The 24123-nt window shown below is 46.2% G+C and overlaps 1 protein-coding gene across 7 annotated transcripts in view; it reads left to right on the top strand.

Annotated features, from left to right (window-relative positions):
- The window catches only part of FGFR1 (fibroblast growth factor receptor 1), a 47497-nt gene that overhangs the window by 4775 nt on the left and 18599 nt on the right, over window positions 1-24123 (top strand). For all 7 annotated transcript variants that reach the window (XM_087814179.1, XM_087814178.1, XM_016210432.2 and 4 more), the window contains one exon: window positions 3962-4140. In XM_087814179.1, the coding sequence (XP_087670305.1) occupies window positions 4050-4140 (91 nt within the window). In that variant the 5' untranslated portion in view covers window positions 3962-4049. Of the gene's footprint in view, window positions 1-3961; window positions 4141-24123 lie in introns of those variants that run through there.

The raw sequence follows: 24123 nt of genomic DNA, 5'->3' as shown, positions 1-24123 counted from the left end.
TGAATTTTTATTAATTAATTTGTTTATATTTTGATAATACATTTAATTTAGCCCAATATAGCCAAAATACTATAATTTGAACATGTAATCATTATTAAAAATTACTGAGATATTTTACTTTTTTTATACCAGGTTTTCAAAATCTATGTTCTTTTCATTTCTGGTACACCCCAATTCGCACTAGCCACATTTTAATTGCTCAATAGCCACAAGTTGCTGGTGGCCATCATGTGGAACAGTTAGGTCTAGAGCTTGAAGAAGGATAGTAAGAAATACCTTTGTAAAGGTAGGAAGTTTGTCCTACTGCTCCCAATTACCAAAATATCCTGAGAGTGCTATCAAGGAATGACTCAAAGCACATTGTTTATAATTCCTTACATTTCATTAGGACTTCAGAGAGGAGAGAGCAGATACTTTTCACCCATGCAGCCCATTTGATCCTTATAACCTGTGATGTAGGCAAGGCAAATATTTTCGCCCCCTCCGACAAGTGGGAAACAGGCTCAGAAAAGTTCAGTGACTCTCAGGGTGGCAGGATCTTAAATGCAAGGTCAATAATTAATTTTTTTAATTTTTCCAGAGAACAAAAAGTAAACAACTTGGCCCTAAATTCATAAGCTAGTTTTCCTGACATCATTTTTGGACAGGGAGATCTGATGGTCGTAGAATCTTTACTCTTAGAACTCAAGAGAAATGCAAGGTCATATATTCTAGTCTCTGCTTTCTCACCAGCCATTATCTCATCTTACATTGAATTAGTACTTAGAGAGGAGAAAGCAGGTACTTTCATTCATGCTGCCCATTTGATCCTCAAAAGCACCTGCGTTGTAGGCAAGGCAACTTTAGCCCCTCCAACAAATGGGAAAACTGAGATGTATATGTATGTCCCCTGTCCCCTCATTCCCTAGTGAGGACCTCTGCACCCAGGCAGAGTTGGCTGCCAGTCCCAGGAGACCTGACATGGGAGAGACTGATGGTGGAGCCAGCTCCAGGCTCTCTGAGGAAGCTGCTGTGTGCACTTGTGAGGCTACAGGTCACATCTGTCCAGCAGTGAAGGAAGGAGACTGTTTCTAAGGGATTTGAGAATTCATTAATTAGTAGAATGAGAAGAAGGTGAGGTGGAGGAAGTGGCAGACCCTAGGTCCCAGGCAGTGTGTGGACTGGTGGTTTGCATCACTGTGTTGTCTGCAATGGAGTGTGTGCCCACATACCTTCTCATTCCAGGAGTCGGTGCCAGACAGAGACTGAGTTTTCTTAACATCCTTTGTTTTACAGATGTGGGATTTGAGGCCCAGAGGGGAAGCAGAAGAGACTCTTACAGGGAAGCTGCCAGATTAGTTTGAAGTGCAGTGAACACACAGCTGAAAGAGGACAGTCTGCAGCCAACCCACACCTGTGAGGAGGTGGGCAGGCTTTTCAGGGGACAGAGTGGTCAAGTGGTCGTGGGTTTGAAAACAAGCTTAATCATCTGCTACATTTGAAAACAAGCTTAATCATTTCAAGATGATACCACCCTTTCCTGCTGGATACTAAAAATTCATTCATTACTCTGGTGGTTCCTGTAGGACTTAGGTTCTTAGTTGTGTGTACCTTTTTGGGTGATAGGTGTGCATCAGTTTGGTGTGTCTTTGAGATGTAATGAGATGTGGAATGTCCTCTGGCAAGCATTGTTTCTATCCCGGTCCAGGAATCATGTCCCATCCTATGTCCTAGATGGCACATCTATGAGCTGCTTCCAAGGGTCTTTCAACCAATGGAATTGAGAATCGAGGCTCTCCCATTTCCAGAGTTACCTCAGATCTGTCCTTATTGGTTTCTCTGTGGCACAGGGATGCCCTTTGGAGAAAATGAGTTTTCATCAGATAGAGCCAGGTTTGATCAACCTCTGATTTGCTTCCTCCCCCCTTGTTCTCCAGCATCTAAAAACCTGGATGATGAGAGCTTCGGTGCTGTGGCTTGCTAGCTGCATGTCTTTGGGCAAAACACTTACCTCTTTGAGTCTCAATTTCCCCATGGCATAAAGGGGAATAATAATCCCTACCCCCATAAGTTTATAGTGAGGAAGAAGTGAAGTTTTACACTCACAGATTTTACCTAATACATGCTCGGCATGTAGTGGGTATTCAGTAAACGTTTGTTCTGGTCTCTCTTCTAGTCCCTTTCCTAAATGTAGAAAAATAAAAGAGAAATATTTACTTCTCCTTTGATTTGAAATCATTAAAAAATTTTAGGAAAGCCTTCGGAGGGAGGTAGCGGTAGTGTATTTGTACTCCTGCTGGAAAGCACGTGTAACGAAGCCAAGAATCCGGGGGGTTTCTGCCAGCGGAGACTGACTCACTCACGGGGCCCCTGTCTGGCTCAGAGGAGGCAGGGCTGAAGCACCACATTAGGGCATGTTCCGGGGAAGTGGATTCTCTGAATAACTTGGATGGTTCCCTGGAGTATTTAGGACAAAAGCCACCTGAAAGATGGAGATGGTCACCCCAACGTAGCCCAAACAGTGCCTAGAAAGTCTTATCACTTGGTAAATGTTTAATAGCAACAATCCCATTTTCCTTAGGACCCTAGGGAGTTGTCTTAACTTTTACCACTCCATACCTGAGAAGGGTAGAGGGCCGTAGTCTGTGCTTTTATTTATTTTATTTATTTTTTGTTAATCCTCGCCTGAGGATATTTTTTCCACTGTTGTTTTGTTTTGTTTTGTTTTGTTTTGTTTGTTTTTTAGAGAGAGTGGAATGGGGGGGGCATCAATGTGAGAGACACATTGATCGATTGCCTCCGCATGAGCCCCAACCTGGGCTGGGGATTGAATCTGTAATCCAGGTATGTGTCCTTGTCTAGGAATCAAACCCACGACCCTTTGGCATGTGGGCCTTCGCTCTAACCACAGAGCACCCCGGCCAGGGTTGTAGTCTGTGCTTTTAACCGGGCTGACATGAACCATCATTGAGTCAGTCCTTGCAAGAGCCCTTTAACTGTTCAGCACAACATTTTGTTCCCCACTTCTGGATTCATTTCTGTCGGACATCAGCTGTCACCTTTCAGCACTGGGGAATGGACCTGGACCCACCTCACAGCTCCACACTCTGAGGCTTTTTTTAAGGAGTTGGTGAGAGTTGTGTTCTCTCCCTGAGGGAAGCTGATAGAACCTGAGATCCCTGTGATGCATACAATTCACCAGACAAAAGGAAAGGACCCTAGAGATCACTTCTTTCAGCTTCCTGGTCACATAGGTCCAGAGAGGGTTAGCATCTTACTTGTCTCCCATTTACTTGGCTCCCATTTCCTAGTCCTTGGCCTGATTCTTTATCTCTCCTTTTTTTTTCATGCTGAGAGAGAGAGGAAGAGACATAGATGTAAGAGAGAAACATCAATTGGTTGCCTCCCTTACGCATCCTGACTGAGGATCAAACCAGCAGCCTTTCAGTGCACGGGACTACGATGCTCAACCAACTGAGCCACTCCAGCCGGGCTCTTCATCTCTCTTTACCCCGCACCAAACTGTTGGTTTTGTCCTGGAGGGGGTGAAGTCTTAGACTAGAGTCATCAGCATACTGAAGGCTCTTGCAGTCCCACCGTACTCTGTGAAGCCGTTGCGCATGAAGTGGCAGAACTGTTTGGGGTTGTCATAAAGCTATTTGCTTTCCCAGCACAAATGATCTTGGCGCTTATGCCTTGGAGAACTTCATGACGACTTTCCCAGCAAGGCTCGTACACAGTCCACACTCAGTAAATAGTTGTAGAACTGAATTAAAGCACTCCTTTGTCTAAGTAAGGCCTATAACCTCAAATTCAGCATTGGGACAGGACCACAGTTCTCTTCACTGTCTTTAAGGAGTAAGTTATTGCTTCGAGCGCCCTTCTGGACAGGGTGACTCTGTGATTTTTACTTTCTTTTTCTCCTTGTCCCGTTGTCCCCTCCATGCGGATCCTCCTAAGTTTTTGTTCTTTATTTCCCCAGAGTTAGCTTGAAAAGGAGAATCAAGCTCAAGGCGGAGTCTCCATGGAGGTGTGGAGCCTTGTCACCAACCTCTAACTGCAGAACTGGGATGTGGAGCTGGAAGTGCCTCCTCTTCTGGGCTGTGCTGGTCACAGCCACACTCTGCACTGCCAGGCCGGCCCCGACCTTGCCTGAACAAGGTAAGGCGTGGGCCGAGGGTCAACCCCGACTTCTGGCCCTCGGAAACAGGGTGGGCTGGGACGGAGGCAATATGTTTGGAGGTGACGGGGTCGACTAGGAAGGCTCCACCCCAGGTGGAGCCAAGGGCTCTTTTTCCTGTAGAAGAGACCCCCAAGATGCCTCGGCTGGTTAGGGCCTGATTATAAACATAACCAACTTCCTGAGAGGTTGGGTCATGAAGGCTGGTGACATCTTTTTGCCAGAGGTGACATGCTCTGGGTGGGTTTATGCTTTTCTCTTCTGAAAAAAGAACTCTTGATTGGGATCCAAGAGCCAGCTCCCTGACCTAGATGAAGTGGTGTTGGGTGATACAATGGGGAGGGAATGACCTATGAATTTGTGTTTAGAACATCAGGCTACAGGGGATATTGAGGGAAGTGGGAGCTTGATAAAGACCTCTGACTTGTAAAATTGTTCCAAAGACACATCTTCTGTGAGGGTTGGCAGTCATGGCCGACTGCTTGCCATTGTGCCTTCCTTGACCACATCTGAGGCCCTGTTCAGAGGTCTGCTGAGCAGTTTTCCTTCAGTATGTGCTGCTAGAGAGATTTGGAAGAGATTGAGAACCAGAGAGCATAATGGGGCATGGGAGCCAGGAGAGATCTCTAGCTTGTTAGAAATGCAGAGAGCTTATTATATCAGTAACTGGAAGGACTTTCTCTACCGCTCATGGGATTTGCTGGAGTTGTAAAAATACTTCATGGAGATTATAGGTACAGCATACCTGGTGGCTTTCGAAGGTCTTTAAGAACTAATATATGGGCTTTTCTGTTGCCAAAGGGTATATGGAGCATGATTCAGTGGCTGGTCACATAAATAGAGAAGGTTGGAAGGCAGTGGGTGAAAGGGTCAGGTGTGCCCATGACATGGTGGCTGCATTTAAAGGGCTGTCAGTCTCAGCTGTCACGACCTATTTGAATGATAAATGATGAGTGAGAATATTTGTCCATGTGTATGGTGATGTGGAAAGAGGAGGGAAGGGTGTGTGAGACTTTCTAGAATGTGCACCGGCTGGAGCAGGCAGATTAATGTTGCATTCAGTTACATAACTAAAGGCAAGACCTGAGCTAGAACATGCCAGAGACCCACCCAAAGCAAGAGGTACTGTCTCTGCCCACAGGGAGTTCGCCGTCTGGTAGGGGGAGACAAGTACAGAGGTATCTAAATACAAGTAGACCATATTTAAACCACATAGTGGAGTTACAACAAAATGCACTGGGCATGCAGCGGATGGGGGGAGCAGAGAGCATCTGAGATGGGTCCACAGGGATGGTAGGGGTTTGGAAGGGGAAACTGAAGGACATTCCAGGTGGAACAGCATGAATGAAGGCACTGAGGCAGGATGTGTAAGGTGTACAGAGAACGATTTTGTTTGTTTGTTTTGTTAATCCTCACCTGAGGATATTTTTTCCATCGCTTTTCAGAAAGAGTGGAAGGGAGGGAGGAAGGGGGAGAGAGAGAAGCATTGATATGAGAGAGACACATCAACTGGTTGCCTCCCGCACAAGCCTCAATCGGGGCAGAGAGCAAACCCTCAACCCAGATACGTGCCCTTGGCCGGGAATCGAACCTGAGACCCTCCGGTGCACAGGCCGATGCTCTAGCCACCAAGCAACACTGGCCAGGGCCAGAGAACGATTCACATGGTGAGTAGGTAGGTAGTCGTGGGAAGTAACACCCAGAAAAATTATATTGAGTTATGAGCACATAGAAGGCCTTAATGCCCTGCTAAGGAGTTTCCTTAAATGGGTAGATACTAGGAATCTTTCAAAGTTTTGAGCAGGTAGCAATGGGATTCAGCTTTTAGAAAATTAATCTGGTAGCAGAATTCGGATGCATGGGAGGAAGAAGATGGGCCTATTTGAATTCTGCTCTACCACTTAAGAGCTGCATTACTTGCTTTGACAAATTCCTCAAACACACTAAACCTTAGTTTGCTCATCTTTGTTTTTTTTTATTTTATTTATTGATTTTTAGAGAGAGAGAGAAACATCGATTTGTTGTTCCACTTATTTATACATTCATTGGTTGATTCTTGTACATACCCTGACTGGGGATCGAGCCCACAATCTAACCAACTGAGCTACTCTTCCAGGACAGTCTGCTCATCTTTAAAATGGGGACAGCAATAAAGGATTAAGTGAACTAATTCAGGCAAAGCACTTATATGTAAAATGTTAGTAGCTGCTACCACTGCTGTCTCCAGAAAGAGAGTTAGCTGTTTTTTGTTTTTAATGTCTAGCTAAAAGAAGACAGAGTATAAACTAGGGTGGGGGCCCTGAGGTTGTAAAGAAAGGGAAAAATAGTGGAAACACTATAGAAATAGAATCTACGGGTTGGTTGGTTTAAGTAGGTTGGATGTCAACTTCTGGTGACTGGAGACACAGACAAGATGAGATAAGGGGAGTAAGCTAGGACAGGAGATTTGTGAGGAGTAGAAAAGATTTGGATCAGCCACAGTATAGGTGGTGATAAGAGAGTCCAAAAACAAGGAGGGCTTGGGTGAGGTTTGAGAATATGAATTTATGATGGACCCTAAAGTACTTTAAAACAAACAAACCAAAAAACACCTTTCTCTAACTCTTTTGCAGCCCAAAAATGGAGGATAGAAAAAGTGAATAGTGTGGCTCTCAGAACCTGGGAACTTCTATAAACAGGAAGGGGACGTCTGAGGGTACAAGCATTGGAATTTGGGGGGCTGGTAGAGGTGGTGGAGAGGGTATTGAAGCTGCTAACTGTGGGTCCAAACAGGGAAAAGAATCCAGGGCAGTGATGGAAGGTGGAGCCAGGGTGATGATGGTCCTGCTGAGGACAAAGTACGGGCCCCATCAACAGAAAGGAGGGAATAGCGAAGGTGGAGGGGGCATTAGGAGGCTATGCAGCAGTAAAGACTAAAGACATTTTTAAAAAATCAACTTCATTGAGGTATAACTTTCATTCTTTAAAATAGACCAATTTTAACTATATAGTTTGACATGTGTTAAGAAATGTAGCTACCAGCCCCATTAAGATATGGAACATTTTCATCACCCTCAAAACCTCCCTCAGGCCCCTTTGCAGCACTGACCCCAGGCAACCACTGATCCACTCGCTGTCACTACAGATCACCTTGGCCTATTCTAGAATTTCATATCATGGAATTATATGATGAGTGTGTGTTCGTTCATTCACCTGTTGATGGCCTTTTAGGTTGTTAACAGTTTTGGCTATTATTACTAAAATTACTGTGAACATTTGTGTATGAGTCTTTGTGTGGGCATAGGTTTTCTCTGGACTTTATTGGTTTTGATTTTGGCTCTGCGTTTTCCTGACCCTTGGCTCTTGGGAAAGTTCCTCTTTGTGCCTGTATAGCTTATACTGATAGTGAACATGTGTTCCTCACATCATAGTCAATATCAAATGAAACTGTATACAAAGCTCCTAGAACAGTGCCTGGTACATAGTCAGTGAGCAATAAATGGCAGTTGTGGGTACCGTTTCCTGGGAACCGCCCTCCCCCCCCCCCCCCCCCCCGGAGACAGCACATGGTAAGGGGCTTGTTTCATGGGTGGACTTGGATTGCCTGAGGACACAGAAGTGGAAATCCACTGGACCTGGAGAACCATCCCCTGTTTGGTTGTGTAGGTCCCTCTCTTGGTGCTGCCCTTTCACATACCTTGTCCCCCCTGAGCTTTGTGATAGCAGAACAGGTGCCCCGTGGTCTTCAGACAACTGCTGTGAAGTCACAAGGGACAATTTATCTCCATCCTTTGTAAGTTATACAGTATCTCACAAATAAATATAAAGTATTGTTATGTAGTCTTGGTCCTGTTGATTGTTAAGTAATAATGCTGCTGTTGTCCTCAGAAAAGAGTATAATCTGTTTAGAAAAAGTTTGTGCAAAAGTTTAAAGCAAACTACCCAAAACCCTGCTCACACTGAAAGCTTTACTCCTTTAAAAAGGCTTTGCTGTGAGTGTGTGTGTGTGTGTGTGTGTGTGTGTGTGTTGGGAACCCCTCCCCCAGTCTGCAAATGCTCCTGAGGGAGTGGGGAGGACCTGGAGTTTCTGGCTGTCTTTGGAAAGTTGATTTAATAAGGGTTCCAGGAAAACCAGACTCCCGCCTTCCCTCTTCTTTCCCTCCTCTGGTTTAGGAACTTAAAGAGGCTCAGCTTGTTTCAGATCAGGCTTTGAGGGAGGGGGCATTGTGTGGCTAGACTGAAGCTGGGTCATGCCCCTTTAAAAAGATAAGCACCAACTTGAAAGACATTTTGAGCTTGAGGAGGGTTGTGTCTGTATATTTTTCTCTTTTTTAGAGTAAGGCTTGGGGAAAAGCAAGTAAACTGTTTGCAAGGCTACTTTTCAAAACTGGGAATGGGGGTCCTGCCCCCTTTCAGCATAAGGTGGTTAAATACCCCAGACTCTGTGGTTGAGGGGACAGTATAAGACATGCAGTCTCAAAATACTTGCCTACATGCTTGGAAATCTGCAACTAATAAGCAATTTAATGGGCAGGGGTTTTACAGCTCCTCCCACCTCTCCAGATTTGAAGGAGTCTGGTGGCCAGTTGAAGGGGGAGAGGTTACACTTAATGGAAAAGCTGCAGTTTCCATTTCTGGCTGCAAGCCCCCTGGATGCCGTGCTACAAAGCAAGGCTTTGTCTTTGTGTTCCACAGAAACCTGCGACCATGGGGGAGAGGCCGCAAGTGGTGCCAGAGACATTGCCCCAGCCTCGAGTTTAGGGCCCTGGCAACCCCCTCTCCAGGGCTGCCACAGCTGCCTTTGGCCCAAAGGGATACGCATTTCAGCCTAGCTGCAGAGGAACGCTCAAATAGGTGCTAGAAGGTATCCCACTACCAGCCTCAGACAGGCTGTGATCCCTCTGGCTGGAGCCCATTACTGTGGCCGAGGACTAGTGTCCAGTGGCTGCCCTGGGACACATGCAGGAACCCTCCTCCGCCCCACCCCACCCCAACATAATTTCTTCTTGTGAAAAGAACCTGTTTACTTCTGATTCACACTGGATGTATGAGAGGAGTTTCTTCACCCTCTGACAAAAGGCAAGTGGAATTACATGGAGCAAAAGGTGATGTTGGCTGACCCACTTGAGAACAAGGATGGTGGATTCAGGACTATAGAAATCTGCAGGGTGCTGAGCCACCAGGTTTCCCCAGAGGATCTGCTCTGTCCCACATCCTTCTCCCCAGAGAGGGGTGAGTAGAGTGCCTTTGAAAGGGTGTTTGCAGATGCTTTGCTGAGCTGAGCCGGGTGGGGGTAGGGAGGCCAGTGCTCAGCATGTGAGAGAATGTGAGGGAGGAGTGCTTGACCAGGCCGGGCAAGTGCAGCAAAGCCACTCCAGAGCTGTGTTCTTGGCTCTGGCTTCTGCATTGCTACACCATTAGCTCCACTGATTTTCCACTCTGGCTTTGCCAGCCAGCTCCCCGAAGTCTGGGAGGAGGCATTTCTCAGGGAAGAACAAATGGCTGTCCAGAGCCCTTGCTGTTGGTGGGGGAGGGGAGGGAGCCCAAACAAAGAATTAGGCCAGGATTCTGTCACCCAGTTTCTGTGACTACCTGGAGTGTGGGGTGGCAGGAACCAGAGAGAGTGTCCTCCTTTTGGTGTGGCCCCAGCATGGAGGTGGGTCAGCAGGGCTCAGCCATGGTGCTTGTTCCTGGTCCTGCGGAAGCAGTGAGTGATGGCTTGTGTCTGGGGTGCTGACGGATGGCCTTGGGAGAAGTGAGTCCTGGGGAGTCATTAACCCGGGAGGGCGAGGTCCAGGGTCAGAGAGCCTGACCAGCAGCTGCGCCCTGTTTTTACAGTGCCTGGTTCCTTTGGGGCCGCTGGGGACTCCCGCTCACCCTGTAGACACCACCTTTGCCTCTTCCTTCCCCAAAGCCTGGAAATGAGACAACTGTTTCCCTGCTGACTGGGGAAAGTCCAGCTGCTCTGGCACTCTTGGTCTCCCCAGTCCAGCTGCCCAGGCCTCCCTATTCATTCTGGAGACTTACTGCAAACATCCTCTTCTCTCTGCCTCCCTCCCTCCCTCCCTCCCACCCGCACCAGGCCCCAAGTGATCAAGCTGAAAGTTAACTGCTCTACCTGGGCTCCTAAGGGCCTGGAGTAAATCCCCAACTGTCCTCTTACAAGAAGTCTTAGGCTGCTCCTGAACTTGCCTAAGGTGGTGCTCTGACATCCAGCTGGTGGCAGCCAAGTAGGGGGGCAGTTGCCTGAAGCCCACCAAGGTAGGTTTGTTACCTCAAGACACTGCACTCGTGCCCTCAGAGTCCCCCTCTCCTGTGTCTTGGTTCATACAGACTCTTACCTTTCCACTGGCCAAATGAGGTGCCCACTACTTTCATTTAAAGGGTTTGTGCCCTGCCCTGGCTGGTGTGGCTTGGTTGGAGCATTGTCCCATGTACCAAAAGTTGGCAGGTTCGTTTCCCAGTCAAGGTAAATACCCAGGTTGTGGGTTTGGGGTACATACAGGAGGCAACCGATCGATGTTTCTCTGTCACAAGGATGTTTTCTCTCTCCCCCTTTCCTCTCTCTTTCTAAAATCAATAAAACATATCCTTGGGTGAGGATTTTTTAAAATAATGATAAAATAAAGGGTCTGTGCCCTGCAAACTGGGGAATGCTGGGGTGTGGAGTCTGTTCAGGAAGATCCAGGCACAGAGAAAGATTGGCTCCGGCAGAGCTTGAAACTCAATGCTCCTTCCTCACCCCACGTGTTGTGTCGTGGCTGAGCCTCCTGGGATGGGTTGTGTAAAAGGAGGTGAATGTTGGGGCAGCAGACCCTGCTATTTGAGTGAATGCCACTGTGTTTCCCAGGCCCTGGATGTGTAGGCGCATTGAGCCTCAAGTGGGTGAGAGGGTCAAGGAGTTCCGCCGAGTGGACTTCAGTGGTTATGAGCCTGGACAAGGAAAGGGGTTAAAAACCAGCAACACTGAAGTTTCAATTCTTAATCAACAAAGGAAGTTGAATTTAGAGCTTAGCCTTTCCTCGGTTTTCTCCAGGATGGAAACCTAGCCCCTGGCTAATGGTCCTTTCACCATTCATTCTCTGATTTTCCTTTCTTCTGTGTTCTCTCCCCGCCTGACCCTACCTCTATATTGGCCAAACCAAACTCCTCTTACCTAACCACTATTGATCCTGGTCCCTTGCCGGAAATGACCATCCCTATCCTTCTGTCTTTTCACTTTTTTTGTTAATTCCCACTCTTACCTTAAGGTTTAACTTGGGTTTAGCTTTAAGGTGTAGCTTAGGGCCATCTCTCCCTTAAAGCCTTCCTTTGTTTCCAAATTAATCATTCCTTTTTTCCCCCTTTCTGTTTAAGTTTTCAATCTAGCACTTTTCTTTACTCTGCCTTACATTATATGTAGTTTTTAACATATAGCTTTTTCCTCCACTGGAGCAAAGTTGTGTGCAACCAGAAGGAATGTTTTTATTGCTCTTTTAAAACATTTTGATATGTAATCCAAGTTCATTGGAGGAAATTTAGAAAATATAGATGTGTAAAGAAAAGCTCATATCCAAAAGTAATCACTGCTATGAATATTCTTTTAGACTATTTTCTTGCATTTATACAAAAGTAACTTTTTAAAAATGGGATTTATATGGTATATACTTGTTTGTAATTTAAGCAAGTCTTTATTTCAGAGAAAAAAATTTCATCATGCTTAATAACCACATAATATTCCATTGTATGGATGTGCAAAGTTTGTTTACTTACCCAGTCCTCTACTGATGGGTATTTAGGTTATTTTCAATATTTGTACTTAGGTGACTTTTTGTCCACATATCCAAGGATACTTAAATTCTGAAACTGTTGATTACATAGTGCCAATTTGTCCTAAAAAGGTTATACCAGTAAAGGCCTTTTACAATAATATTTAATAAATAATATTTATTGATCCTTATACTCTGCATCCTGTACATTTTTATAGCTTTACACAATCCCATGTCCAAGGTTTATACCATAATCAGAAGAGGAAACAAATTCAAGGAGTTACGTTCTTTTAATATAGTTGGTGAGAAGGTGGAACGGGGGTTCAGACTCTGTAGGTCTGATTCCAGTGGGTTTTTTTCCAGTCCATTATACCATATCCGTACATCAGACTGGGTTTTTCCACAAATGTCAGGCAGCGTTTCTATTTAAACATTGCTAGGTCAACCCCCTTTATCTCACAGGAACCAGGCTTCACCCCCCTTTCTGGGGTGGTACATTCATGTGTGTGATTGCGGAAAGGGCTGCTGGAGGTGCTTTCCTTGTGTCATTTCTTGTGTGATGTTCTGGTCTTTACTTCGAAGTGATGCATCAGTCATAGGTCTGTGAGCTGCCTTAATGGAAAGTGGTTTCCCAACCTAGAATAATCAATAGAAGAAAAACCCCCATTGAGGCTGCCTCTTCCACTGTGGCCAAGACCTCCTACATGGAGAAGGTCTAGCATGAAAGGTCCCCAAAGTGTCAGATGCTACACCTGAGTTTTCTTGGCAGGTCACACTTATTCTAGAATGTAGTGGGGTTGTAGGGGCACATAAACCACCTAGATTGCCCGGCCGGCGTGGCTCAGTGGTTGAGCCGAATCGACCTATGATCCAGGAGATGGAGGTTCTATTCCCAGTCTGCACATGCCTAGGTTGTGGGCTCTATCCCCAGTAGGGGGCATGCAAGAGGTAGCCAATCAATGACTCTCATCATTTATGTTTCTCTGTCTCTCTCCCCCCTCCCTTCCTCTATTTGAAATCAATAAAGACATATTTAAAAACAAACAAACAAAAAACCCCACCTAGATTGCTCCTAAAATGGCTGTGGTCCCACAGTGTCTACTGGATGCACCATTAGCACTGTTTTGAGGCTACCACTATATGTTTTTTGAAAACAGGAAGAAATTCAAAAAAAATGGGGGGAACAGGGGCCTGAAGTGTTTTTCTTAGTATTTACATTTAACAAATTAATGGTTTTAAAATATAACAGTGTAGTTGGGCTAGTCACAAAATAATTACAGGATTTTAAAACTACATATTAATTGGTGGGTATACTATCTGAAGTGTGTGCCCCAGGAATAAAACACAGACTTATTAAAACACAGACTGAAAGTTGGTTGGTAAATGTCTTCTTCCAGTTCTGTCAGTAACTATCTGTATAAGCTTTTGGGAGAAAAACGTCAAGAATCTTGGAGGCCTCTCTTGAATGGGAACAAACACCACCCATACCTGTAGGTTCACCATGGGTTAGGCCCAGTCCTGGCCAGTGCAACTCTTAGGAGAAATATGCAAATACAATAAGTGACTCATTTAAGAAGTGTCATCCAAAGACTACATCAAATAAGGACATAAATCCAGGGTCTGAGACCATCTGAAAACACAGGAGAGGGCCTCCTCCTTAAGTGAAAGGACAAATTGACCATCATTTCTGGGCTCTGATGGTGTGTGTGGGGAGGGTGTACGTAGGCCGTTAAGGCAGAGATTTTGTTTTTTCTTTTGTTCTCTCCAGCACCTTAGAATAATTTATTGTGTGATACATGTTAGTACTACTTTTTGAATAAATGAATTCATGCATGAACACACAGCTAAGTGATAATTCATTTCCTTTTTTAAAAGGTACCTAACCTTTCTAATTTTAAAGAGAATATAGGAATAAAATCCTTTTCAATAGGAAGGTAAGGAAAATAGGCGATAACTAGTTATTGCTACCACATATTGAGCTCTTATATCATCCAGTGCAGTGACTCTCAGCTTTTCACTGCACTGACCTCACCAGCTAGCTTGTTGAAACCCACTGCCATGTTCCCTCCCAGAGCTCTTGATTCTGAAGCAGGACCCTGAGATTGATGGATTTAGCAAGATCCTAGAGGATGCCGTGGTGCCCATCCAGGGACTACACATTGAGAATCTCTGATATCAATTAATTCTCCCCAAAAAAAGTTGATAAGGTAGGTGTTATTTCCATTTAACAGTTTAGGAAACTGACTCCAAGAGAGCACTCAAACAAAAACTTGCCTAGGTTAAACAGCAAATAAGTGGTGGACCTAGAATTCAGACTCGGTCCATTTGGTATCAGTGCCTTCAGTTCTAAACTCCTGTACTGGGAGGGGTGAGAGGTGAGGAAGGTGGGATATCTGAGAGTCTAGGAAGATGAATACAAAAATAGACTGGGAGGGAGATAGGAAAGGTGGACGAGGCCTGAGTCCGTTTGCCTAGGGGTATTGAGGAGGGAGGAAGGACCAGGAATGGGAAGGTGGTCTACAGCTTTCCTTGGAAGGCAGGAGACCCTCTTCCTGGAGCTTTAAGTCAATTATCACAGCCTTTGGAATGCTGATCAGCTCTCCAGCCCTTTAGAAAGAGTCCGATTGCATTCAGAAATTTCTGCTCATTTATTGTCAAACTTCAGAGTTTACATTTGGAATTAAGGTTTATTTTCCTTAGGTTTTAGGAGTTGGCTTTTGAACCTTAGAAGAGTCAGGTTCCTTGACTAAACTACTGAATGAAGTTCTCTCTTCTGCATTCAAAATTTTTATCAGTGTTATTTGAGCAATCAAGGCTGTATTACTGCCTGAAGGGTACGTTTGGAAGCTGCATTTATTTTATGTCTGCCCTTCACCACCTTCAGACTGCAAATCCATTTTGAAAATTTATTTACCTTGCCAGTTCTCAGTGAAATAAATCCTTCTAGAATAACTAGGCTTCCAGCATTCTGCCAGTCACAGCCTTTGCTACTCCATATCCTCCGTTCTGAGGCTTCTGGTGAGAATGGGCCAGAGAGAAGAGATGAAGAGAAACATTTATTGAAGGTGCTGATGTCTGGAACTCTGACCAAAACAGAATCCCCCTCTTGTCTTCCTTCACACCCGAGGAGCTTTGTGGTAGTTGGGGGTAGGAGGGGCTAGCAGTGAGTTATCAACTCCAAAGGTCCAGTTGAAACTTAGAATATTGGTTAGAACTGGAACTTGTCAAGTCCATCAGCCTTCTCATGTCACAGTTGAGGAAACTGAGGCCTGAGTGGGGAGGGGACTTGCCCAGGGTCACACAGTGAGTGGTAGGGCCAGTCATCTGAGTGATTTCTACTCAGATGCCCTTTCTGCTGCACCCAGCCAATTATAACCACCTGTGGTTAAGCAACATTTGGGACTCTGTGGTTTTTACAGGAATTTCAAACTAGGCTCTCATTCCCATCCCTTAGGACATCTGCAATATTGACAGTGCTCAGAGTAGGAATCTCTCCCCCAAGATCCTTATTATTCAAGATCACCCAGGTTGTCTGAGCAAAGGAATCCCCAGTGGAGATCTTGGCCCTTACCTTCCCCCAAACCTTTGGTCCTGCTCCTTCTACCTGCTCTCTACCAGACAGCCATACCATCTCGGGTAGAAAGATTCCTAAACCACGGTCTTTAAATTTCTTAAAATACCGAGTACTAAATGCTGGACCTTCATGGTGTGTGTACAGGGGCGAGAGAGGGGAGAGAGGGAGAGAGAAGAATGAATGCGGTACCTCGGTGGACCCTCTAGGTGCTGGCTATCCTGTAAATCTGTGGAACAGACCAGTGATCCCAGATTTTTAGATTTCATGGACCAAATTTCCCCCCAATATTTTAGAAACTACATAGGGTTGACAACTTATTTTTACCAAGTAAAAACCTGTTTTAAAAAACCAACACTGTCCATCCACCACCATTCCCATTTTTTATTGTGATAAAATATACGTAACATAAAACTGACCGTTTTCCCTCTTTAAGTGCAGTTCTGTGTCGTGGGCACATCACGTTGTGCAGCCATTGCGGTCATCCACCTCCAGAGCTCGTTCGCCTTTCCAACCGAAACTGTGCACTAATTCCCCCTTCTCCCCTTCCCTAGCCCCTGGCCACCACCATTCCACACCATTTCGTTTTAAAAGGATGTTTAGCACTTTTTTTTTATTCTCATAATGTAAAAAAATAAAGGGCATTGTGCAGAGCCCATTCCTTTCCCCACTGCCGTGGGCAGTGACCCTCCTTACACAGAGCTCTGTGACCGGACCCTCCACCTCCATGGCATCGATGGGATTATACAGGGAGGGAACATGGCAGGTGCCTTGGGGTGCTGAGAATCCTGGAGAATTAGGCACTCAAGCACCCATTTTGGTTTTGGGGGGGGCCAAAAGGCAAATTCTGAAACAGCTGAGGCCTCTACTAATTCATCAGCAAGTTTAGGGAGCAGCAACTTTTTCCTGCCCAGCTGCTAGTGGTGTTTCCTTCCCCAAACTAGCTCTGCTGGGCGTGGGGGAGGGGAGGCCATCCATTGGAGAGGCCCTAGTAGGGGGTGGGGTGGGGGAAGGGCAATACATTCCTTTTCTTTAAGGAACCTGACCGGACTTTAAGGTTAGAGCACAGCAAAGTGCGAGCTGCAGGGTTACCTTTTCGCCATTGATTCATCTCGCTCTCCCTCCCCCATGCTTAATGATCTTTCCATTACAGAACCCAGACCAGGAAGTGCATGACAGGTCGCAGCTGCAGACACATGGCTGGGAGGCCTGGGCTCTTGGCCAGTGGTGGGAGGGTCTGGGGAGGGTCTGCGCTCCCCTTCTCTCCAACCGTATACACTACACACACAGGCACGCATGCAGGCACACAACGCACATGCGCACACATGCACACCCCTCAGCTAATAGTTGTCCAGCTTTTCCCTTACAACTTAGTGGAAAGTGTTTTTAGTTCTGTGTTGTAACAGTTGGTGGCCAGTTGTACTTCTGATTTGAGTTTAGGACGTGATTTTTAATAAAGGCAGGAGAAGACCGTCCGACGTAAGCATCTAGATCCCTTAAGTTTCAGCCTATACAAGTGGTCCTTACTGAGTCTGGAGTTCTTTGGGGGGAGTTTTCCACTGTTGTACAGAGGCACTCTGGCTTCTTTTTCTAAAACAGGACCCACCAGTGTGGTTTTTGAAGCTCACAGGTGTCCAGGGGAGTGGTTGGGCACAGTATTAATGCCTCCAAAATGATCAATTTTCCTTTTCATGATTGTATCTAAATGCCAGGTTCAATACAGGTTTTGAGGAGAGGTCTAGATGCAAGAGCATGGGCTTTGCAAACACGCAGACCTGGATTCAAATCACAGTGAATGAGTAGAGCCACCTTCATTCTTGTTTTGTTTGGGGACGGCTCCTTCCACATACAAGTTTGCTCAGGAAATGTTAATTTACCCTAAACTGAGCCCTAGGGGGGCAGTTGTCACACAGGAGTTTCTGTCTCCACCAGCTGTGTTGGCTTTCTTCCCTGAATCTGCCAAGGCCAGATTCCTCTGGTGCCAAATGTGAAATGGTGACAGAAACTTCTAGGAACTGTGAGCTTGGACCCCCTTCCCGCAGCTGTAGGGCACCCACCTTTACCTCTACGTTTGCTATTCCTGGGCGAGTGCGCCCTATGCCTCCTGCGTGCCTCCAGTGAACTTTCCTCTTCCCAGAGAAACTCTTTCTTCCTGGGAAGGAGGGAAGCAAAATGTACTGAGAATCCTTTTGGGAAATGGATGTAGAAGGGTTTTTTTTTATTTTTCCGGCTCTGTTCATAGTGTGTCTGTAAATAGTTGGGGTGAGAGCATTTGCTGGGGAGAAAGGAAAAAGGGAAATTTCTTTTAAAACAACTCCTGAGCACATTCCTTTGTTAATCACTTAATTACAGTCCTTGTCCCCAGCGTGAGAGTACTCTCCCCAGGGTGGGAAGTAGGGAGAGGTGGGGGACACCATCCCTAGGGAGGGAAACAGTGTGGTATGAAGGAGGCATCAGCTGGGACCCGGCTTAGGGACTTGAACCCCGGGCTCCATTCTGACGCTGTTACTCCTCGCAACATCTGTTTGAAGATTCACACAAAACTCTCTGGGCCCTGGGTACTTTCTGCCTGGGTCTCCTGAGTGGGGTCTGCGTGCCTGGGCCTCCTCCTGCCCAACTACTGGGGGGCTGTATTTGGGGGGTCGTGGGGTGGGCTCAGGGGCCTGGCTGCAGCTTTGGCCCTCGCAGGTGGCTCTGCACTAAATTACAGTGATGAGGTGGGACACACAAAAGACTGAAATCTTTTTTTAATAAAAACAAAACAAAACTCCGGCCCCAAGCCCCTGGGCTGCTGAATGGCGATGGCTTCCTGTCAGGATTAGCCGGGCTGCCTGGGCTTGTGTGCACTGCCTTTCTCCTCAGGAAATACCTTTAGTAAGCCCCGGTGGGGTCCCCATGGCAACGCGAGAGGGGACCTGCTGACAGAGGCCATTCAGCCCGCCATTGTTCCCCAGCTCCTTTGTCAGGAGCTGTATTGCTGCCCCTCTGGCAAACACAGCAGTTTGCACAGTTTTGTCCGGCTGAATGTGGAGTTTTTACATTTTAATGGGCTCTTCTGGCTGTGGCCTATTTGCATGCAAAATGGTCCTTCTTACTTTTTTCACTTTTTCTATTAAAAAAAAAAACAAAAAACACCCTACACTCCAAATCCCCTGGGTTGGGGACGGGTGAATGCTGCTGGATCAGGGTGTCAGGTCCCGCTAATTGATTTGGTGTTCCTGTCTCCCTCCCACACATGGCTACGCTCCCCGCTCCCCGTGTCCGCAGCTTGCCCTGTGCCTTGGGGACCTTGTGAGTTCAGGGCATCACGTATCTTTAGGGCTTCCTCTCTGTACCCCTAACCTTATAAGATGATAGTTATTCCCCGGGATTTCAGTGAGATCCCCCCTCCGGCCTGGCCTTGTCAGACTAAAGTAAGTTTTCAGTTCCATTTCAAAGCCAAAATAACATAATAAAAAACATTTGCAGAGGGCTCCCAGAGCCCTGCTGGGCTGTTCTGTGTTTCTTTTAAGTTTGCTTTCAAAGCCACCCCCAGTTCCTCCTCCACCCACAATTGCCCCCTCATTTATCTCTGGGGAGTTTGTGCCAAGACAGTAAACATTCCTGGACCACCAGTCCCCCCCCCATGTTACTGAAGAGGATGGCGTTCTCCCCTAATTTTCTTAACCCGGAAATCCAGAATCAAAAGGATTTCATAGGGATGACAGACATCTCCACCGCGAGACACTGTGCCTGGGGTTTGCTGAGGGCTGGTTATTCAAGCTCTGTGCACTCTGGAGTGTAGAATGTAGATGACACCCTCATGACTTAGAGGGTAGATAAGACATACCCTGTCCATGGACCAACCCACAGCCAGGCACCGTGGACAAGCACGAGATAAAGCCATGAGAACTTGTGAGTCACATTAAAAATGAGATGAAGAATGTCGTTGGAGAAGTCTTAGGAAGGTGATGGAGCGATAGGAGGAGGAAGACATTTTAGTAGAAGCAAAGTCCTTTGGGTGGAAGAAAGCAAAATTAAGGGCGGTGAGGGGACGCGATGCAGAGTGCCTGTGTGCAGGGGTCAGGGCTCGAGAGCAGGACAGTCTGAGGATCTCTGATCCGGAGAGCTGGCCCCAGGGGACAGTTGATGAGCCCCTTTGCCTAATGTTCTTAATTTTCTCAGTGGAGTCAGGCAGGGGTCATCAGAGGTCATCAACTCAGCTGTAAACTGTAATCAAGGGTGAGGGGCTTGGGACATGGCAAGGTATCAGGTGACTGATCCAGGATTGAGCCAGAGACACAGGGAGGGAGGGAGAGAGGGTCTGTGCTGTCTATCTGTGGCCTAGGCAGAGCTGTAAGTACCTGAATGGGTCACCTCGCTGTCCAGTGTGCTGCATGAGAAGTGAGATGCTGTGGAGGGGCCCAGGACCAGCATCTAAAGCCAATGCTGATCCCTGTTTGTGACTTTGAGAGAAGTCCCTCACCCTCCATTTTCTCATGTTTAAATGGGAATGAACAGGAATCACAAGAACATGAATTAACGTGCCTTGTAGAGTATCGAGCGCCATACCAAAATAGGGCATATTTGTCCTGAGTCTGCCACTATCACACTGCCCTCCCTCTCCCCCCATTTCTTCACCTGCCAGATGTGCACAGTCACATCTGTTCAACTTTAAAGAGTAGGTGAGCATGAGAAGTGAGATGCTGTGGAAAAGTGCATTTATAAGTTAAAAGTACTAAGTTATGGGGTCGTAGTTGTGGGACTGAGGAAATCCAGAGAATGAGAAAGGGAAGATAAGGCCAGAGCAACCAACTTGAGAATCCCATGTGTGAGGGAGGAGACATTGGTGGCATTAGACAGGTTCAGTGGGTTGAACAGAAAGGGTTGCAGTCACTTTTCTGAAGTCAATGATTACAAAGGCACAGTGAAGGTAGATACTGTCTTTCAAAGCAGTGGGCCTGGGGTCTGAATTTGTGTGGATTCTGGAGAGCCAGGCCACCTGGGTTTGAATCTCAGCTTGGCCATGAGCTGGTGGCCAAGCTAGGTGGGCTGTCTTGGATGCACACTGAACATCTTTGTGCCTCAATGACCACTGTGTACAATGAGGATGATAATAGTGTGTACTCCACAGGGTTGTTGTGAGGATTAAATGAGAACTGTGCTCGGCACTTAGTAAGTGTCCACATCCATAGGGTAGAGATGATCATATTATCACCATCATAGGAGTGCTGTGTGGAGTAAATGATAGTCCATGTTAAGAGGCATCACAGTACATGGGATATATAGTAGGCCTGCTGTAAATTATTGGCCAATGTTAGTTTTACCATTTTCAGAATGGTTTAAGGATCCCAAGACAATACATGGGAAGGCACATGCTAAATTTCAGAGTGCTAAGCAAATATATTGTTATTCTTCACTAGGTTCATGTTAAGTTGTGAGGTTTTTGGGGTGGATAACTTTCAGACCAAACTGGCTGTTATGGGGCCAGGGCTGGTGAAGTGGTATTTCAAAATACATGTTCAGGTATATTTGTACATGTGGCATGAATGGCCTGCATTTATACTCTCTGCAGAGGAATGTACTCCTGGGACTTCTTTAGTGGGGTTTCTGTCTATTTGTTTGTTTGTTTGTTTGCTATTTTCTGCCATGAAGCTTCTGTTCCGCACTGGCCATGGAGTCTGACCTCATGTCCCACATCCCAAGTTACTACTCTGCTCATAAGCACCTTACCTTTTCTGCTCCCCTCCAGGTTTTCACTCCCAATCTAAAACCTCATTTACTTCCCCGGTTTCCTTACCATTATGTCTAGCTAGACTCTGCTGTGAACACCGCTGTCTGCTCTGACCACTGATATTTAAGTTCTGTAACCTCAGAGCCTGTACTGGTCCTTACATTCTTCAGTTGTCTCATGTTGCAATCCGAAGTGCTCTATACATATCAAGGTATAATGTAAATCTGATCACCCTGGTTAGGGCCAGACATAGGTCTGCAGTTCCTTTGCTTAATCTGTTTCTTCTCCTTACAAGGGCTCGCAGAAGTACCTAGTTAATGATAGCTATGTTGAAGAGAGCTCCCCATCTTCTTGGATTTAGGGGAGCTGGGGTCTCATCTTCTCATAAGAATAGAAGGTTTATATGGGTTTGAGCCTCCTCAGGGCTTCATCTCCCCACCCTACATGATGTCCATGGCTGGCAAAAGGCACAGAGATTTAGAATCAAGAACTCCAATCTGATCTTATGTGCCCAGGGCAGAACTGCCTGCTCGATGACTGTGATGGTTTCTGGCTAGTCTTGCCATAAGAGAAATACTGCATCCTGGTGGCTTGTTGGGAATGACAAAGCTGTGGTATTTGAGGGGAAAGTAGGAAGGGAAAGGAACTTACTGGGGCCCCATTAACATTTATCATGTTCTTAGACTTGAGAACACCATGGGAAACACCATCCCCACCTCTCTGTCTTGCTAGCTGCTTCCTTGAGGATTACTAAAAAGTGTGGGTTCCTGATCTGCTCCTAGATTCCCTTGAGGGGGTGGAGAGGCTCCATCAGAGAAGCACATGGGATTGGGGACTGGTGTATGAATCCTTTTCACTCCCACTAAAGGAGTACCCATCCAGCCTGCACAGCCTTCAGTGGGCCACTTGCCATCTGCATTGTCCCAGGAAACTGCCTCAGGGCCAGAGACCTCCTCAGCCTCAGATTCAGGCAGCTAAGCAGGAGTCTTTGTTCTCTCCAGTTTTCTGTAGAGTTATCTGAGGCATCTGTAGCCTTCATCCTGTAAGGATGGTCAAGTCAAGCCCTAGCCTAACCCTAAACTCCCCGCTCCCAGTGGAGATAATAGTGACTCTGTGCTGTGGGCTTCAAAGCACAATGCACCTTTTTTCCACAGTGCACTTTGAACACATGGCACCTAGAGCCTGTAAGAGTGAATGAACACTGTAATTTGACTCACGCCAAACATTTTCAGCCTCCAGCTAGGTCACCATGGAATCCAGATACCAAATGTCCTCCAGCTTCCATTTCCCATCTCGTGTCTCAGGAAACAAGACACATAATGCGAGTGCTTTGGTCTGCCACTTCCCTCACAGCATCCCGGTTCCAATTAATCAGTTTCTCTAAGAGTTGGAACGCTGGTTTCAAGTGGCTAAGCAATAAACTGGCTTTCTTTCCTTCATCTTTCATGGTCAGTCCAATAAAGATGTCAGTTAGCTCCTTTCTTGCTAACTAATACATAACAGTATAGGACCATTGGTCTTGACCAGAGAAAGGCCAGCTCAGAGGAGATGGAGCCACAGATGCAAGGGCCTTTCAATGAGGGCATAAATAGGGACACTGGAAAGACCAAAAGAGAATGGAGAGTAGTGACTTGATTGCTGAACACCAGTGACTTGAGAACACCATGGGAAACACCATCCCCACCTCTCTGTCTTGCTAGCTGCTTCCTTGAGGATTACTAAAAAGTGTGGGTTCCTGATCTGCTCCTAGATTCCCTTGAGGGGATGGAGAGGCTCCATCAGAGAAGCACATGGGATTGGGGACTGGTGTATGAATCCTTTTCACTCCCACTAAAGGAGTACCCATCCAGCCTGCACAGCCTTCAGTGGGCCACTTGCCATCAAGTCACTGCTGCGGCTGCCAGTGAGCAGTGATGTCTTCCCATTAGCCACCTTACATAGGGACTCCCTAAGGTCAGGACCGCAATTCAGGGCGATGACACAGATGGGCAGGGCCTGGTGAACCAGCTAATCGTTGGTTACCTTTCCATTACCTCCTAGAAGAGAATGACATTACCTCTGCTTTGTAAATGGAGACTTTAACATCAGGAGCACTCTTAGCCATGAAAAAATCCACTGTAACCCAACAGCCATAGGCTGATCTTTTGGTTCCTCTAAAAATTAGCTTTTTCACCCTAGCCAGTTTTGCTCAGTGGTTAGAATGCCGGCCCACAGACTGAAGGGTCCCAGATTCAGTTCCAGCCAAGGGCACGGCACGTAACTCTGTTGCAGGCTCCATTCCCGTCACCAGTCCGGGGTGCGTGCAGGAGACAGCCAATTCATTCTCTCCCTCTCTCTCTCTCTTTCTCTCCCCCCCCCCCCCCACACATACACCCTTCCACTTTCTCTGAAAAGCAATGGAAAAAATATCCTCAGGTGAGGATTAAAAAAAATTAGCCTTTGCCAGATGCTAAATTCAGTTCAGAACCCACTGAGTGTGTTTTCTACGTTTCTGACATTCTTAGGCACTGTGGGAAAATTATAATAGTCCATTCTGCTCTGAGTTGCTTGCTATTTCTTAGGAGAGGTGAGACATGGACCCTTTTGACAGGAAACGATGTACCCAACTGTCCATCAATCAATGAATGGATAAATAAAATGTGGTATGTCCATACAATGAAATTTTATTCAGCCATTAAAAGGAATGACGTACTGAGATATGCTGTAGCACAGAAGAACCTTGAAAACATGATAAATGAAAGAAGCCAGTCACAAATGACCATATATTGTATGATTTCATTGATATGAAATATCTAGCATAGGCAAATCTATAGAGACAGAAAGCAGATCAGTAATTAACTAGACTGAGGGAGGGGATGGTGAGTGACTGCTAATGGGTACGGAGTTTCTTTTTGGGGTGGTAAAATGTTCTGAAGTTAATTGTGATGGTTACATAACTGTGAATATGCTGAAA

Source organism: Miniopterus natalensis, chromosome 2, assembly GCF_054644295.1.
Source record: "Miniopterus natalensis isolate mMinNat1 chromosome 2, mMinNat1.hap1, whole genome shotgun sequence".
NCBI lineage: Eukaryota > Metazoa > Chordata > Mammalia > Chiroptera > Miniopteridae > Miniopterus > Miniopterus natalensis.
The sequence above is the reverse complement of the archived record's forward strand: the minus strand, read 5'-3'. Positions and strand labels throughout refer to the sequence as shown.